The following is a 15,436-nucleotide window of genomic DNA, read 5'->3' as shown; positions in this document are numbered from 1 at the left end:
GCAAGCTGGTGCAGTTACTCTGGAAAACAGTATGGAGGTTCCTCAAAAAGTTGAAAATAGAGCTACCCTATGACCCAGCAATTGCACTACTGGGTATTTACCTTAAAGATACAAATGTAGTGATCTGAAGGGGCACATGGACCCAAATGTTTATAGCAGCAATGTCCACAATAGCCAAACTATGGAAAGAACCTAGATGTCCATCAACAGATGAATGGATAAAGAAGATGTGCTATATATATATATATATATATATCTTTGTCTTTCTTTGATTGACTTATTTCGCTCAGCATAATACCTTCTAGTTCCATCCACGTCATTGCAAACGGCACATAGTATTCCATCATAAATATATATATGTATATGTACATATACATATATACAAATACATATACAATTATCATATGCTCTCCCTGATATGAAGAATTTGAGAGGCAATGGGCAACGTGGGGGGTTTGGGGGGTAGGAAAGGAAAAAATGAAACAAGATGGGATCAGGAGGGAGACAAACCATAAGAGACTCTTAATCTCACAAAACAAACTGAGGGTTGTGGGGGGGTAGGGAGAGGGTGGTGGGGTTATGGACATTGGAGAGGGTATGTGCTATGGTGAGTGCTGTGAAGTGTGTAAACCTGGTGATTCACAAATCTGTACCCCTGGGGCTAATAATACATTATATGTTAATAAAAATTTTAAAAAATCATTAAAAATGAAAATGAATAAGGATTTTCACTAAATGACTTGAAGAAATTGCTTTCCTTATATTATTTTGTTAACTCATCTGTGCATGCTCATGTGAATTAAAAATTGGTCAAAATCAATTCTTATGACCCGATTTGCTCTGCATAAAATGCAATCAGCCAGCAACCCAGAAGGAAGGATCAACAAAGATCTAACTCTTTGTGGGAAGATGGGTAAAAATGGCCTCTCGATGTCGATGATATTACCCAAAAGGTCTGCAGTTGTTCAGAAGATATACATATACTCAACACATATATCATTGCCCCAGGGAAGATGAAGCAGAAAGAAGAGAAACATGGTTTTTACTTCAGACCTGTAGGGAATGAAGCTCCAGACAGGATCACTGACTGGCCCTGTTCGAATTCCAGCAGAATGAAGACTGGCCTGTACAGCAGCTCAAAGAGCCTCCCCCATCTCAGAGAAACCATTCAGCCCAGTATCTAGTGCATAACCATGTTTTTCTTGGAAGGAACAAAGGCTGGCTTAAATGTGTAGATATCAAATATTTATTTGCAAGGACTTCAAAACTTTCCTCCACCCACGTTTCTCATGTTAAGGAGGAGGCCAAACGGTGCTTTGGCATTCTCCAGTGGCACCTTATCCAAGTCCAAGGACATCTGGACACCGCTGTGTCACACTCCTGGGAAGGAATGAATCACCTGAGTGTGACAGACTGTTCCCTCTGGAAAAAGACCAAGCTTACCCAAATAGTTGTTGCTCTTGTGCATCTCGGTGATGTTGATTTTGGTGGCTCCTTGGGGGATCTCGACCACGCGGTGGTAGCCCAGGCTGGTAAGGGCATGCTTGAACACGCCCGACACAACCTGACAGCCTGTGTTGTCGCCGCCGCACACCCCGCATTTGTCCACCACCTTGTCTGAGCCCAGGTAGTCGTCACAGCCAATGCTCTGCAGAGAGGTGGAAAACAAAAGACTCTTGGAGCACATCACAGGAGCATGGGGGGAGACGGAGAGAGGAGGGAATGGAAGATCTATTGGTGGGTCTTGAACTGACCTCCCTCCTGCCCCCCATTCAGCTCCTGTGGTGTCCAAGTGCATTCTTCCCTCACTTGACAGAGAGTCACAAAGCACCCACTCTGGGTAAGGAACTTCTTCTCAAGGTATGTGGGATATGTACACTCTGGGAGCAGAGGGGAGGCCACAGACAGTAAAACACGACATGTAAATCAAACAGTATGCTTGGGGGTGGCAAATGATAAGGAGAAAAATAATGGAGAGAGAAGGAATAAGGAGACGGTGGGGACCAGTCACTTGTTTACACTGGCTGGACAGTGAATTTATCCTGAAAATCCATCCCCCTTGTTGGACTCAGAGAAGAGACCATCTGGGATTTTTTTTTTTTTTTTAAGATTTTATTTACATATTTGAGAGAGAGCATGAGCGGGGGGAGTGGCAGAGGGAGAAGCAGACTCCCCACGGAGCGGGGAACCCAACTCAGGGCTCATTACTGGGACCCTCAGATCATGACCTGAGCCAAAGGCAGATGCTTAACTGACTGAGCCACCCAGGTGCCCCCCATCTGGGATTTTTATATAAAGTTCTTTGGGACCATGGTAAGTACTGTATCTACAATTGGGATTTGTCCCCAAGTCCTCTGTTCTAAATGACAGACTGTATAAACACTTAGCAAAGGATCCTCAGAAGTGGTACTCACAGGCCCAGTGTCTTAGGAAATTAAAACAAATTTGTTGAGATCTGGTTCTCCACTGGTCACTGGAGCTCTGAAGAGGCAGGAGCAGCAGTATTTTCCTTGGCACCCCCAATGCATTTTTCCCAGGGGTAAAGGGGGAAGGCAGGCAATGGCCAGATGATCCACATATAAATAAATAAAGGGGTGATCCTTGTTCAGACAGGCCTATCAGCATTTAAAGGAACTCCACTGACCTTCCTGAACTTCCTACAAAAAAGATTCTTCCCATTACTCATTCTAAGACCTTTTAGCTTTATCATTCCCCTCCCTGTTCATGTTTTCTGTTGGTATAATTTTTTTTGCATGAAAAAAAAAAAAATTAAACCTTGGAACAAAGTGCAAGATCATTATCTTTATGCCATCCTTTCCCACTTCTGGAGCTGATTCCATAGGGCTCACGATCATGCTTTCTGAACCTAAAATTTGGACGTGTGGTCTGAGTAAAGAATTCCGTCACGTTTCTACGGGCAAATGGAAGGGAGCTGACGACAGCTTGGACAATGAAGTACTGAGATGACAGGATCAGTTCACTGGGTTCTGGGGATCGGGAATGACACTTGAAGTCAGAATGGGATTCTAAAACTTGAGACATGTGTTTGCTGAATCACAGGCTTGTGTTGGTTCTCGAATTCTAAGAGTAATCATCAGACCACATCTCAGGGGGCAAAGTGGTCAACAAACCATTCAAACTCCACTTTTGGTTTTGTGAAATATCCTTGGGTCTGTTTCTGTGGGCCTGACAGGTCAAATCCTATATGCAGGGTCAAATCAGAGGGGGTTCAGGCTTTCCCCTCCAACCTCACACTTGACTGACATCTTTCTGTAGGCACTATACTTGTACATTATTACTATACTTGTACATTATTACTTCCATATTCCTGAAGGCACTTTAGTTCCTCAATAATAACTGGTCTCTTCACAAATAGCTTCTCTGTAAAACATTATTTCTGACAGTAACAGAACATCATCTCAGTATGTTCACCCACATCCAATTAACCTTTCAAAATGCCATGTTTGCTATGTATTTCTCCTCCCTCAACTATTTCTTGCCCCTGCTCCATGCACATTTTAGTAGAAAAATAAGGAAAATGTTTTCCATGCATGATTTCCATCCCTGACCCCTTGGGTTCTCCTTGGCTTTGAAAGAAAGCCAAGAAATAAACAAAATACCACAGGTCTCACCAAATTAAGGACAGGCCTCTGATTGTCCCTGATGGGGCAGATGGAGAGAAAAGTGGGTCGGCACACAGTCCGCTTCCTGTCTAGCAAAGCCTCACCCTCCTTCCTTTGCATTCCTGCTACCCGTGGACTCAGTTTGTCCCAGACCGAGCTCATCCTCATGGGGCACTCCAGTAAAGGGAACGCTGTGCACAAAGCGTGAGGTAGGAATGAACACACAGGAAGTAGGAAAGCATGTTCGCGGAATGACTTGGCTCCAGTGTAGGGTTGCTGGGAGGGATGAAATCAGGCTGGAGAACTCAGCTGAAGTGTTTAAGAATCTTGGTTTCCACAATGAAGAATGAGAATTTTATCTGACGGCATCAGCAATAACCACTGGATGTCTCAAAAAAGCAAGGGCCGTGCTCGGATTTGTTTTCCAGGTGATAGCTTTGACTGTTGTGGAGAGGGTCCCAGAGTGGGGAGAACAGATAAACTAGTGAGTCTCTCTCATCTAAAGAGTGTCGGGGGTATTTCAAGGATAAATGAGAGCCCTCGAAGATGAGGACGGACATCCCACGAATCCTTAGCCCCCAGCCCAATGAGAATGGGATGATCATAAGGTTGGTGTCCGACAACCACAGCTAGGCTAAATGTCATTTAATCTTGTGAAACAGATATTATATTAAAATGCTCTGCACAGTTCCATGAAGGCTACCCCACACGCCGGGTTTCCTGAGTAGCATGGCCTCTCTGGAGGAATCGAGACATAGGGAGGGAAGATTGTAGCAGTTTTTCCTGACTGACGTCCTGATGGCCTGGAGGTTGGCTTCCGTGAAGCCTGCAGCCTCACAAGTGCGGCCAAGAACTAAGGTGACATCCTGTTTCCTTGGGGCTGGATGGTAGCTTCCTTCTGGGGTCAGTGCGGAAGACATCTCCACCACCATCCAGACCTTTGGGGACAACACCCAAAAATGAATCAGGCCGGAATTCTGGCTTGCACCTTAGGAAGCTGGTCAGTTGGTCTCTGATGGGGATGACTTAAAAATGCTGGTCTGTGTCTCCAAACTCAGAGGTGCCACCCAAGTGCCATCTGTAGGGGCTTCAAGTGGGCACTCGGGTCTGCTGGACCCAGGTTTTGTGCTGGCTCGGCCACTTCGCAGTGTTAATCTTTGGATGCGTTAATTAGCCATCCTGAGCCTTCGGTGTTTTGTTGCTGGGGATGATATGTGTCTGTCTCACAGCAATGCTGGGGGATCTAATGAGGTAAACATAGAAGGCACCTAGCAAAATGCCAGAATAGGGGGATTTCTCAGAAAACATGGGGTTTTGTTATTTATTGTCTTCCTATACTAGATTTCATCAGTAACCTATCCATTTTCAAGTAAATTCTACCATCACGTAACCACAGACCCACTCCTATTTCTAGAACACTCCCTAGTACCTCCCAGTTGCAGACATTCTCTTCTTCATTTGGAGAAAGTCAGAAAAATCCAAAGAGCTAAGAAAAAAAGTCACCTTTCCCCATAAAGATAAGGGACGTTGCATGACCCCTTCACCCTCACTGCTCCAACAGCACCAAGTGAAAAGGGACAGGATGAACATCTGCTCCTCGATCTACCTTTATTTCATTTTTATTTTTTTTTAACCATGTACTGCGGTTCCAAAGAGATATTTCCTGCTGTTACAAAGGCAACTGGACAACTATCAGACATCCTTAGTATTCTTCCAGTGATTTCTACAACATGTTGTAGGAGAATTTTACACGTTGCAAGCCATCACAAGTGAAATTGCTCAAGAATTACCCCCAATTGTGCGCCAAATTAACCTAAATAAAATTTCCTGAGGGAGATGAGCCAACCGCATGATGTGTCTGGTGGTGGATTTCACTGGGAGGAGGCCTCCATACGTCCTGGCAGGGTAGGCCGGTGCCAGGCCTGCAGATAGTACAGCTTCTGATTCCCTGATGGGAAGCAGATGTTTCTGTATGTGCTCAGTAAACACACCAGATATGGCAACCCCAACTGGTTGGCTAGATGACGCAGACAGGTAACAAGATGTGTCTTAATAATTGTGCTGTCACAACAGGGTGGGGGAATGTTATTATTAAAATGATAAGTAGCTAACACCAATTTACTTTTATTTGTAGTAAGCTAATTTGTGGGAATACATACAGATGCCAGAACTTTTATTCATGACATTCTGTTGTAAGAAGTCCTTTGCATAAGGATAAATATCTCTCTCTTATTACTATTAGGAATGTACATCAATACTACCTTCCTGGAAAGCCATTTCGTAATATATACTGTTTGACCCCAATTCTTCTACGAATTTATACTAAGGAAGTGATAAGAAAGCAGGCCAATGATTTCTGTAGGAAGCAGCTCATCACAGTTGTTATTATCAATTAAAAAAAATCAGAAACATTTTAAGTGTCCAACATAGAAAAACAGTTAAACAATATATAGAAATTCTCTGGAATTCTGAAATTCTCTGGAAAATGACCTTCAGTATCATTCAGGAAATATTTCCTGAGGCAACCCCTACTATGTGCCAATAAGTTGTAGACAAGGAGACATGAGGGTAAAACAAACATGATTCCTACTTATGGTCTAAATCAGTGGTTGGCAAATGACAGACCACGGGCCAAATCTGGCCCACAACCTGTTTTTGTAAATAAAGTTTTATTAGAACACAAACCTGCCCATTTGTTTACTTATTGTCTAGGGCTGCTTTTATGCTGTAACAGCAGAGTTGAATGGTTGCAACAGAGAGGGCATGGCCCCCAGCACCCAAGATATTTATGATCTGGTTCTTTGTAGAAAAAGTGCCAACCTCTGGACTAAATTGGAAGGTGGACATGATCCCATGATTCAGTACAGTATGTCGAGGTGGGAGGGAGATGTGCAGAGCCCTGTGTGGCCAAGACTGAGGATCGGGCTAAAGTTTCCAGATTTACCTCTGCTTGCCCTCACCTATTTCCTATATGCCACCCACTTGACTTCTCCCAATCTGTCTCAACCCTAAAACAGAAGACAAAGAGCTGCCATCTTCTACCTCGCTAGTCTTCAAGTGTTGTTGTTGGTGTTGTTTTAAGCAGAAGAAGCATACTTCTCAAATAAAACCTCATGCAGAAATGCAGGACTCCAAAATACAAAATGAGATAGGATTTGGAAGTTCAGCATCTCACCTTCCTACCTTCTCCCTCATGACCATGGTTTCTCAACCATAGCTCTAGGGACATTTTGGGCCAGAGAGTTCCCAGGTGTGGGGGCCTGTCTTCTGCATTGTAGGATGGTTGGTGACACCCCTGGCTTCTGGATGCCAGTGGCATTTCTCCCCTCAGTGGGACAAATGAAAATGTATCTAGACATTGCCACATGTCCCTGTAGTAAAAGAGTCACCTTCAACTGATTGAGAATCACCACTCTAGCATAATCCATAGTTCATGGGACACCAGAGAAGAGCATGATAGATTCCCCAGAAAGCATCAGAACAATGGAAGTTCCACAGAAGCACCAAACAGCACTCTGTCCATGTCAGAATCTAATGAGCAAAGAATATTTATTATCCAGTTTTTAAAAAACTATTTCCACACTGCGATCAAACTAACCAGTATCCTAGGGCTCTTCAAGCTTGCCATCTGGCTTAATTTTAGCGTGAGCAGGATTACGTACTGGAAAGAGCACGGTGCCTAGTATGCAGTAGGTACTAAATAAGTGTCGAATGAAAGAGTAGCTGGTTGAGGCATCAGGAGATCAAAGTTACAGGACAAATTTTCTCCCTCAACTGCTCATCTCTAAGGTGTCTCCTGGTTCTGAGCTGTTTCTAAAAAAGAGAGGTACAGCCCCGATGTGAGGAATCCTGCCATGTCTAAATTCAGAGGAATCTGCCGTACGTCGACAAAATTAAATTAGAAACAGGAACCCATGGGAAACAAACTGACACTGTCATTCATTTGAAGAGAAGAAACGGTCCACGGGATGAAAGGTATTTTGGCTTCCCTAATGAAGGCAATTGTGAAACTAGTGATCTGGTTTTAATCAGGCTTATGGTTGTCGCTTTTCAGTACCTTATCCTGTTTCATTAGAGAATAGCACCTTTACCCAGTGACTTCAGTGGAAGAAAATGTTGGCCCTCTCATCGGATAAAGTTGGGTGAGAATCAGCTGCAGTGATGTTTACTAATCTGATGAAAGAAGCCCCGAGAGGGAAACACTTCATATGCTGTAAGAGAGTTACCACCCTCGTTGCCATGAGGGTCGTCTTTCTGTGGAGCGTAGGGGTGCTCCAAACTAGAAAGTGCTAATGCTTCACTTTCATGGTCTTCCTCCAGGTGGCTTAAAACAGGGGCAGGGTGGGGGAATGAATGAATAATGACAATGACAACTGCTTTTATTATAAAAATGAGGTATATATTTTTTTGCATTGAATGGTAGAAACCTCTAGACTTCCCTTTTACTTTTTTTTAATGATTTTATTTACTTTGTCAGAGAGAGCGAGAAAGAGAGAGCACAAGAGCACAAGCAGAGGGAGTGGCAGGCAGAGGGACAAGTGGGCTCCCTGCTGAGCAAGGAGCCCAACGTGAGTCTCGATACCAGGACCCTGGGATCATGACTGGTCCTGGGATCATGACCTGAGCGAAGGCAGACACTTAACCAACTGAGCCACCCAGGCGCACCTCCGCCTTACTCTTTAAAATGTACGGCTGTACAGTGAATTCTCTGTTTAAAAAGAACTCTGCTTAAAATACTTGGTCAGAACAAACACATTAAAAAATGTTCAACATCACTTGGCATCAGGGAAATACAAATCAAAACCACAGTGAGATACCACCTCACGCCAGTCAGAATGGCTAAAATTAACAAGTCAGGAAATGACAGATGCTGGCTAGGATGTAGAGAAAGGGGAACCCTCCTACACTGTTGGTGGGAATGCAGGCTGGTGCAGCCACTCTGGAAAACAGCATGAAGTTTCCTCAAAAAGTTAAAAGTAGAGCTGCCCTACAACCCAGCAATTGCTCTCCTGGGTATTTACCCTAAAGATACAAATGTAATGATCCGAAGGGGTACATGCACCCTGATGTTTATAGCAGCAGTGTCCACAACAGCCAAACTATGGAAAGAACCCAGATGTCCACCAACAGATAAATGGATAAAAAAGATGTGGTTCATATATACAACAGAATGTTACTCGGCCAACAGAAAAATGAAATCTTGCCATCTGCAATGATGTGGATGGAACTAGAGGGTATTATGCTAAGCGAAATAAGTCAATCAGAGAAATACAATTACCATATGATCTCACTGATATGTGGAATTTAAGAAACAAAACAGAGGATCATAGGGGAAGAGAGGAGAAAAAAAACAAGACAAAACCAGAGAGGGAGACAAACCATAAGAGACTCTTGATCATAGCAAACAAACTGAGGGTTGCTGGAGGGGAGGGGATGGGGTAACTGGGTGATGGGCATTAACGAGGGCACCTGATGTAATGAGCAGTGGGTGTTACATAGACCAATGAATCACTGAACTCTACTTCTGAAACCAATAATACATTATATGTTAATTAGTTGAATTTAAATTTTAAAAAATGGAAAAAAATAAAAAGTTATTCAAAAGAATCAAACTTAAAAAAATAAACTGTATATATATTTAGAAAAAAGTGAAATACTTGGTCAGATTGTATGGAAACTCTATAGGGCCTCAGGAGGGGCCCATACCATGTGGGGCAGGTCTGTCAGATACTGTGGCTTGGGGTGGCCAAGGGGTCAGGACTAGGAAGTTTCCTGAAGAAAAGAGCAGAGAGACACTGTCTGCATTCTGTAAGATGAAGTTCTGGAAGCAAGTATTGGCAAAAAGGCAACGGTGAGTTGGGTTGATGACTGTGTCCTAGGATGGAGGCTGTTTGCACTATGGTCTCATTTCTATGGCCGTCTGGGCTCAGGCAGCCTGAAGTTTACAGGTGTGGGTCCAACCATAAGGTTCTCAGAGGACTGTGGGTGAATCCAGCACCCACCAGAAGGCAATGAGGGAGACTCTTGTTTGCATCCTTGTCATTTCCTTGACACAGTGTGTCTCTCCAAATGTGCCTGTTCGCATCTCTCTCCACAAGATGGCACCTAGAAGCCTTGGTAAAAGGGTACTCACCTAAGCAACTAGTTTAGGAATAGGAGACAGTGGTTGAACATTTAAAGGATGGTTGTTGAGAAACACCAGAAGGGCCGGCTCAGCCATTCAAGGCTGATTGCATATTGATGCTTGTTACGATAGGTCTTGCGCTTCTCAAAACGTTTTTGTGGAGCATTTAAAAATATGAGTGAACTATTCAGGCCTTTTATTATCTGATTGTTCATGACAATGCTTAGAAATCTGCATGAATGCTTTAAACATTGGGAGTTAATGGGCTTTTGGATGCCACTAGATGATTTCCAGGGATGGCTGAGAAGACTGGCTGGCTGGAGAGATGAAGAGGGAAGAGTTCCGGGGGCTTGAGTCCCAAGGCTGTGGAGTCAGGAACAGCATACTGAAATGCTGTTTTCGGGAGAGATGCTTAGCAGACACAGGCGTGGAATGGAGATGGAGAGACTGGAGGTTGAGAAGCACAAAGACAACTACATTTGGATGGGCACAAGGGGAAGGAGACCTGGATGGAGAGAGGGATTAGAACGCAGGGCAAAGGCACACTGACGATGTTATGCTGAGGGCACAGCCAATGGACTATTCTATTGAAGGATGCTCTGTTGAAGGTGAAGAAGGGAAGACTTCTAGGTCCATGGTGTGGGAACCTGGAAGACTAGAAATGTTGCCTATTTCAAGCAGAAGCCTTACAGATGCTGTGGGGGGCGGGGTGGGAGGTGTGCAGACCCGTGATGGAGTCATCTCAGAGCCAGGATCTTGATCATTACTTCGTTCACTGGATTTGGTCATATTAATTCTCTCTCTTTGGGTGGAACTTTCCTCTAACACCCTAAACATTTTCATTTTAGCTTTCTGGGTAGAAATCCTTCCAAAATATATATATTTTTTTCTCCTCTGTCTCATTTTTTTTTAAATCAAGAATAATAAACATTATTTGATCTGTTCTAGACCCTTGTTATTCAAGGTATAGTCCATGGAGCAGCAAGCACAGGCATCATGTGAGAGCTTGTTAGAAATCCTGGCCGCCATCCCAGACTTCCTGAAATTGAAATCTGCCTTAGAGCAGCACCCTTAGGTGATTCCTGGGCAAACTGGGATTCTTTGGCTTTGGGGGGTCACTCTTTGTTTAATTCATGTTCTTTTTACTCTTCTCAGGTTGCACACCAACCCCTACGTGACAGCCAACTCTCCCATCCAGGCAAAACAAAAACAGTGTGACATTACTACCCTTTTGGTTACAAACTGGAAAAAATGCCTTTGGGGGGCTTTTCCATGAGATTTTTAAGGGTGGGGGGTCGGGGTGCAGGTAAGACACACATTCACACACAGTCTCCAGAGAATTCCAGTGTTGCACAGCAGGAGAGGCTCTGGGCCTCCTGCTTCTTGCCTCATAGATGAAGAACCGGGTCCTGGGAGGGGAAGTGATGTCTCCTGGGCTGCAGAGAGAGGACTTCATGCTAGGGACTCCTTCTCATAGGCGTCCCTGTGATGGGACTGCGATGGCCTCGAGCTCCTTCTGATGCAGGGTTTTCTTGTTTCCTCCCCTCAAATGGTCCCTCTTCTTTCCTTTGTGCTTATTATGTCCCCATAACCATGTGAGAATGCTTCTGTCTACCAACTAGAAGAGCAAGTCCTTTTAACAAATGGTCTTTGTGAAAATACTTAGATAAACTGCTTGGGGTCAGCAGAAACCAAGGCAAAAAGAGATAACGGTCAACCTGAGATATGGTTAAATGGGAAGAGTCTGGTTTTGCTTCCAGGGCTGGAGAGAGAAGAAAGGGACAAAGCAGGGGAGAAGCTAAGAGATGGTGGAGGGCCAACTAGAAGTGGGTGGGAGGACCGCGGTTAACTGCCCATGCACCTGAATCTCGCTCGCGGACGTTTAAACCTCCCTCTGTTCCTGGCCCTCCCAGGTCTTCCTCAAAGTTCTACACTGGCATCAGGCCTATTCTCCTGCCTTTAGGATTTCTGGCTTAGACTTCTTGAAGCCCCCCTTCTTTCCATTTCCATCATCTGAAATTTCTCTTCTATGTTCCCCTCTCTCCAAAAGACTTTCCTTCTAGGCACATACATGCCTAAGAGTATCCAAGATGTCCTCAACACCTGCAACTGTCATCGTTTTCCTGAGTCTCACGCAAAGCCAGTAAGGCACAATTCTCAAATCCTTTGTGAGGATTAAATGAGAACATGCAGATGGAGACACCTAGTTCAGAAACAGCATAGAATAGGGGCTGGGAGAATGATTCTACGCTTTCCTCCTGGAGGGTATGTCTGTCCCACTTCAAGGGACCTGTCCCTGGGACACACAGCGCCCTTTTTCTCACACAAGGTACACACATTTCTCTACTCGCAGAGGAGCCTGGTCTATTTCCTCTGTCCACGGAAATCTCACTTCTACAACTCCAAGGTGGTGTTTGAAGCCACATTAACAGGCAAATTATGGTGATCATTCACATTTCCACCATGTTCTGGAACAATGGTGATCAAGATTTTCAGAGATTTTCTTATAAATTTATTATCTCTCTCTCTCTCTCTTTTTAAAATGTGTTTCTTTTATGAGTCTTTCCTGGCTTGTGTTGGAGACCAGCTATGAAAAAAACCTCAAAAATTGTCAAGGGGTTATGTTCATTTTAGAAACAGAGCAAGGGAGGCTATGGACAGAGCTTACAGCTTGGGCATAGCTGAGCACAGTCTTAGAGGATTTTGGGTGAAAACCAGAGGCAAGCAGGGATTCAGGAAGTTTTCAGGGATCCAGGAGGTAGGAAGTACCAAGTCTGTAAGTGACAGCTATCACAGAGAGAGCACTCACCCCATACTAGGCATCTTCTGTACGTTAGCCTGTTTAATGATCTTGACTCTTGCTATTTTATCGAAACTCAGAGAAGGTAAGGTCACACAGAGGTGTGATAGAGGGTTCAAACGAAAGGCTTCCTGGCTTTAAAGCTCAGGTTCTCTGTCCTCTGCTGGTCACATAATCTCCAAATCTAGTGGAAAGCCTTCTTGTAAGAACAAAGCCTGTGACCAAGGGCCACATATACCAAGGGCTAGAATGACCAAGAACTACATAGGGATAATTCCTCCTTATTGCTCATATCTCTAGGGGCTGTTCTCTGCCTTCCCCCAAGACCCTTACTCATGGACTCTAGCTGTAGTCTATTGCCTCCTCTCTCACAAGGACTAACAATTGATTTGATTGATTTGGCAATCTCCTAATCTCCTAGAGCTTCTCTTCCTTCTCCTGCTCTCCCGTGTTGTCTCCTTCTGTTCATTCAGTGCACATTCACCCAAGGGAGATAACATCTATAACACTACCCTTTCTTTTATAGCAAATTCCTAGGTTCAAAATTATTCACCAAAATAGTAACTGTCTTTCTCATTTGTCTTCCTAGGCACGGAAACTGCTGGTTTATCAAGCTGGGAAATATTTATGACCTAAGAAAAAGCACCCTGTTCAACGGGAGATAGGATGACCCCATCCAAGATCTTGCTCTCTGGTGCTAGAATGACCAAGAAATCAAATCACGATAAATTCTTCCGATTCTCTCTTTTGACCATCAATGCATCCAACACCCAACATTAATATTCATTTCATTAAAAAATGAAGACACTGTGTGTTCCACGCATGCTCAGAAGGAAGAAACTGGGCTGACGTATTTAAACATGAAGGCTCCTTCATGCTTCTTTTGAAGGATGGCTAACAACAGGGTTATCTGTCAAACTCAATGTGTTCCATAACAATAATTCAGGTGGCAGCCAGATGAATAATTCTCATGCTCACAAAGAACTTCCCGAGTCTTGCAACTTGAAAGCAAAAGGTAGGGCCGTGGCAGGTATGACACATGGCTTCCAAGTGATCACATTAACAGTATGCACTTGTGTACACAAATATTTAGGACATGCAACCCAGCTGGATAGATACTGCTCCTTTACCTTCTTCGGGGAAGCCTTGAAATTCTCAATTTTCACCAGTCCCTTCTTTAAACAGATCCTATTGATGGGCTTTTAAATCATGCCCCCAGATGCGTCAGCATAAGAAAGGGAAATGCTGTGGTTTCAGGTAATTTTTCCTGCATGTGGCTGTGAAATTTATCTTCCCAAGATGCTGCTGTCATCATGTCATCCTTCTGACTCAAAAGGCTTCCTGATGTCAGCTGTCACTTAAACAAGCTGATTATTTCCTCCCAGGCATTATGCCTGTACTTGAGTCCCTGATTCCAGGTAGACAGGAACGCCTGGGGCAGGAGCAGCTCAAGGAAAAGCTCCAGCCCAGGTGTGGAAAACCGAGCGAAGTAGGAATTTTGAAAAGAATCCAGCCTCCTTATGCTTCCACAGCAAAGGTACTTTGTTTTGTTTTTTTTTAAAGATTTTATTTATTTATTTGACAGAGAGAAATCACAAGTAGGCAGAGAGGCAGGCAGAGAGAGAGGAGGAAGCAGGCTCCCTGCTGAGCAGAAAGCCCGATGTGGGGCTCGAACCCAGGACCTGGGATCATGACCTGAGCCGAAGGCAGCGGCTTAACCCACTGAGCCACCCAGGCGCCCCTCAAAGGTACTTTGTTAAAGCGACAGTCCATGCTAATTGGGAACGTGCATTATTAAGGATGTATTCTAATTTATTGGGTTGGTCTGGCGAGGCTAAAGGCAGATGAAGTTCGCAAAAAGGCTCTGACACATGGAAGGCACCCAATACATACTATGTTTTATTTAAAGTCAAGTTAAAGACAACACAGAGGGCACATTCAGAGAAGTACAAACAAATGGTACTCATTCCTAGCTTAAACAATAGCAGCCTTGGAATGTTATTTAGTGAGAGAATGGCCTGCATGGTCTTTGAAGAATGTGGGATGGCAGCAAATATGGAAGCAAAAAGAAAAGCATTTCTCCGGCAGAGCAGAATAACCCTAGTTAAAAGAAAGCCAGAACCAAAGTCAAAAAAGTCAAAAATGCCCTTTTGACCATGGACGGACTCCCGGGGGCCCATGGAAAAGGTGTCCTCTTATGACTCAGAGAGGACTATAGAAGTTCTTTTGAGCATCAAGGAAAGCCAACGAAAGAAAGGAAACTGGTGTTTGCTGAGGATCTCCTCGGGTGAAAATATTTACTACCATCTTAACAGAGGAGGGAAGAGGGAAGTTCAGTGACTCCCCCACGGTCACACAGCGAGGCATCGGGATACAAGCCCATGTCTATGGATCTCGAGAACCCAGAAGCAGGGTGATAAGATGCAGGCCAAGCTTGTGAGGTGGACACAGCGAAGAGACGGGGACTGTGGTGGTGAACAGCCCATGCTGACAGGTGAGGAACAGAGGCTGCAGGACAAGGGAGTGGGAACCGCTCTGGAAGGGGGTGAACACTGGGGCCACAGAGGCAGGTGTCCACGGACTGAGGACATGCAGCCTGGGGTTGACAGGTGGTGGCTGGAAAGTCGACTTCTGAGTGCCGGCTCTTCTCTGACATTTCATGGAAAGGATCACCGTTCATGGGACAGCTCCAATTTCCCAGAAGCTTTGAGTCCTCTCTTTTCCACTATCCCCACAAAGCCCTGATACTAAAAAGTCTCCCAGCCACTTTCTCCTATTATCACAAAATGATTAGATGGAGACTTCCTCTCCAGGGCAGACCCAAGGGTCTAGGACATGAAATCCTTTGGATGACTTCTCTTTCCAGGAGGCTCCCTCAGCCTCAGGCCT

The 15,436-nt window shown here is 44.4% G+C and overlaps 1 protein-coding gene across 1 annotated transcript in view; it reads right to left on the bottom strand.

Moving 5' to 3' along the window:
* Positions 1–15,436, bottom strand: part of LOC111153240 (thrombospondin type 1 domain containing 4) — a 199,085-nt gene that overhangs the window by 104,662 nt on the left and 78,987 nt on the right. Inside the window, exon 2 of the mRNA XM_022512144.1 lies at positions 1,444–1,648. Within this exon, the coding sequence (XP_022367852.1) occupies positions 1,444–1,648 (205 nt within the window). The remainder of the gene's footprint in view (positions 1–1,443; positions 1,649–15,436) is intronic.

Source organism: Enhydra lutris, unplaced genomic scaffold, assembly GCF_002288905.1.
Source record: "Enhydra lutris kenyoni isolate GAN:26980312 unplaced genomic scaffold, ASM228890v2 scaffoldscaffold31, whole genome shotgun sequence".
Classification (NCBI taxonomy): Eukaryota; Metazoa; Chordata; class Mammalia; order Carnivora; family Mustelidae; genus Enhydra; species Enhydra lutris.
Note: the sequence above shows the minus strand (reverse complement) of the source record. Positions and strands in the feature narration are given on the sequence as shown.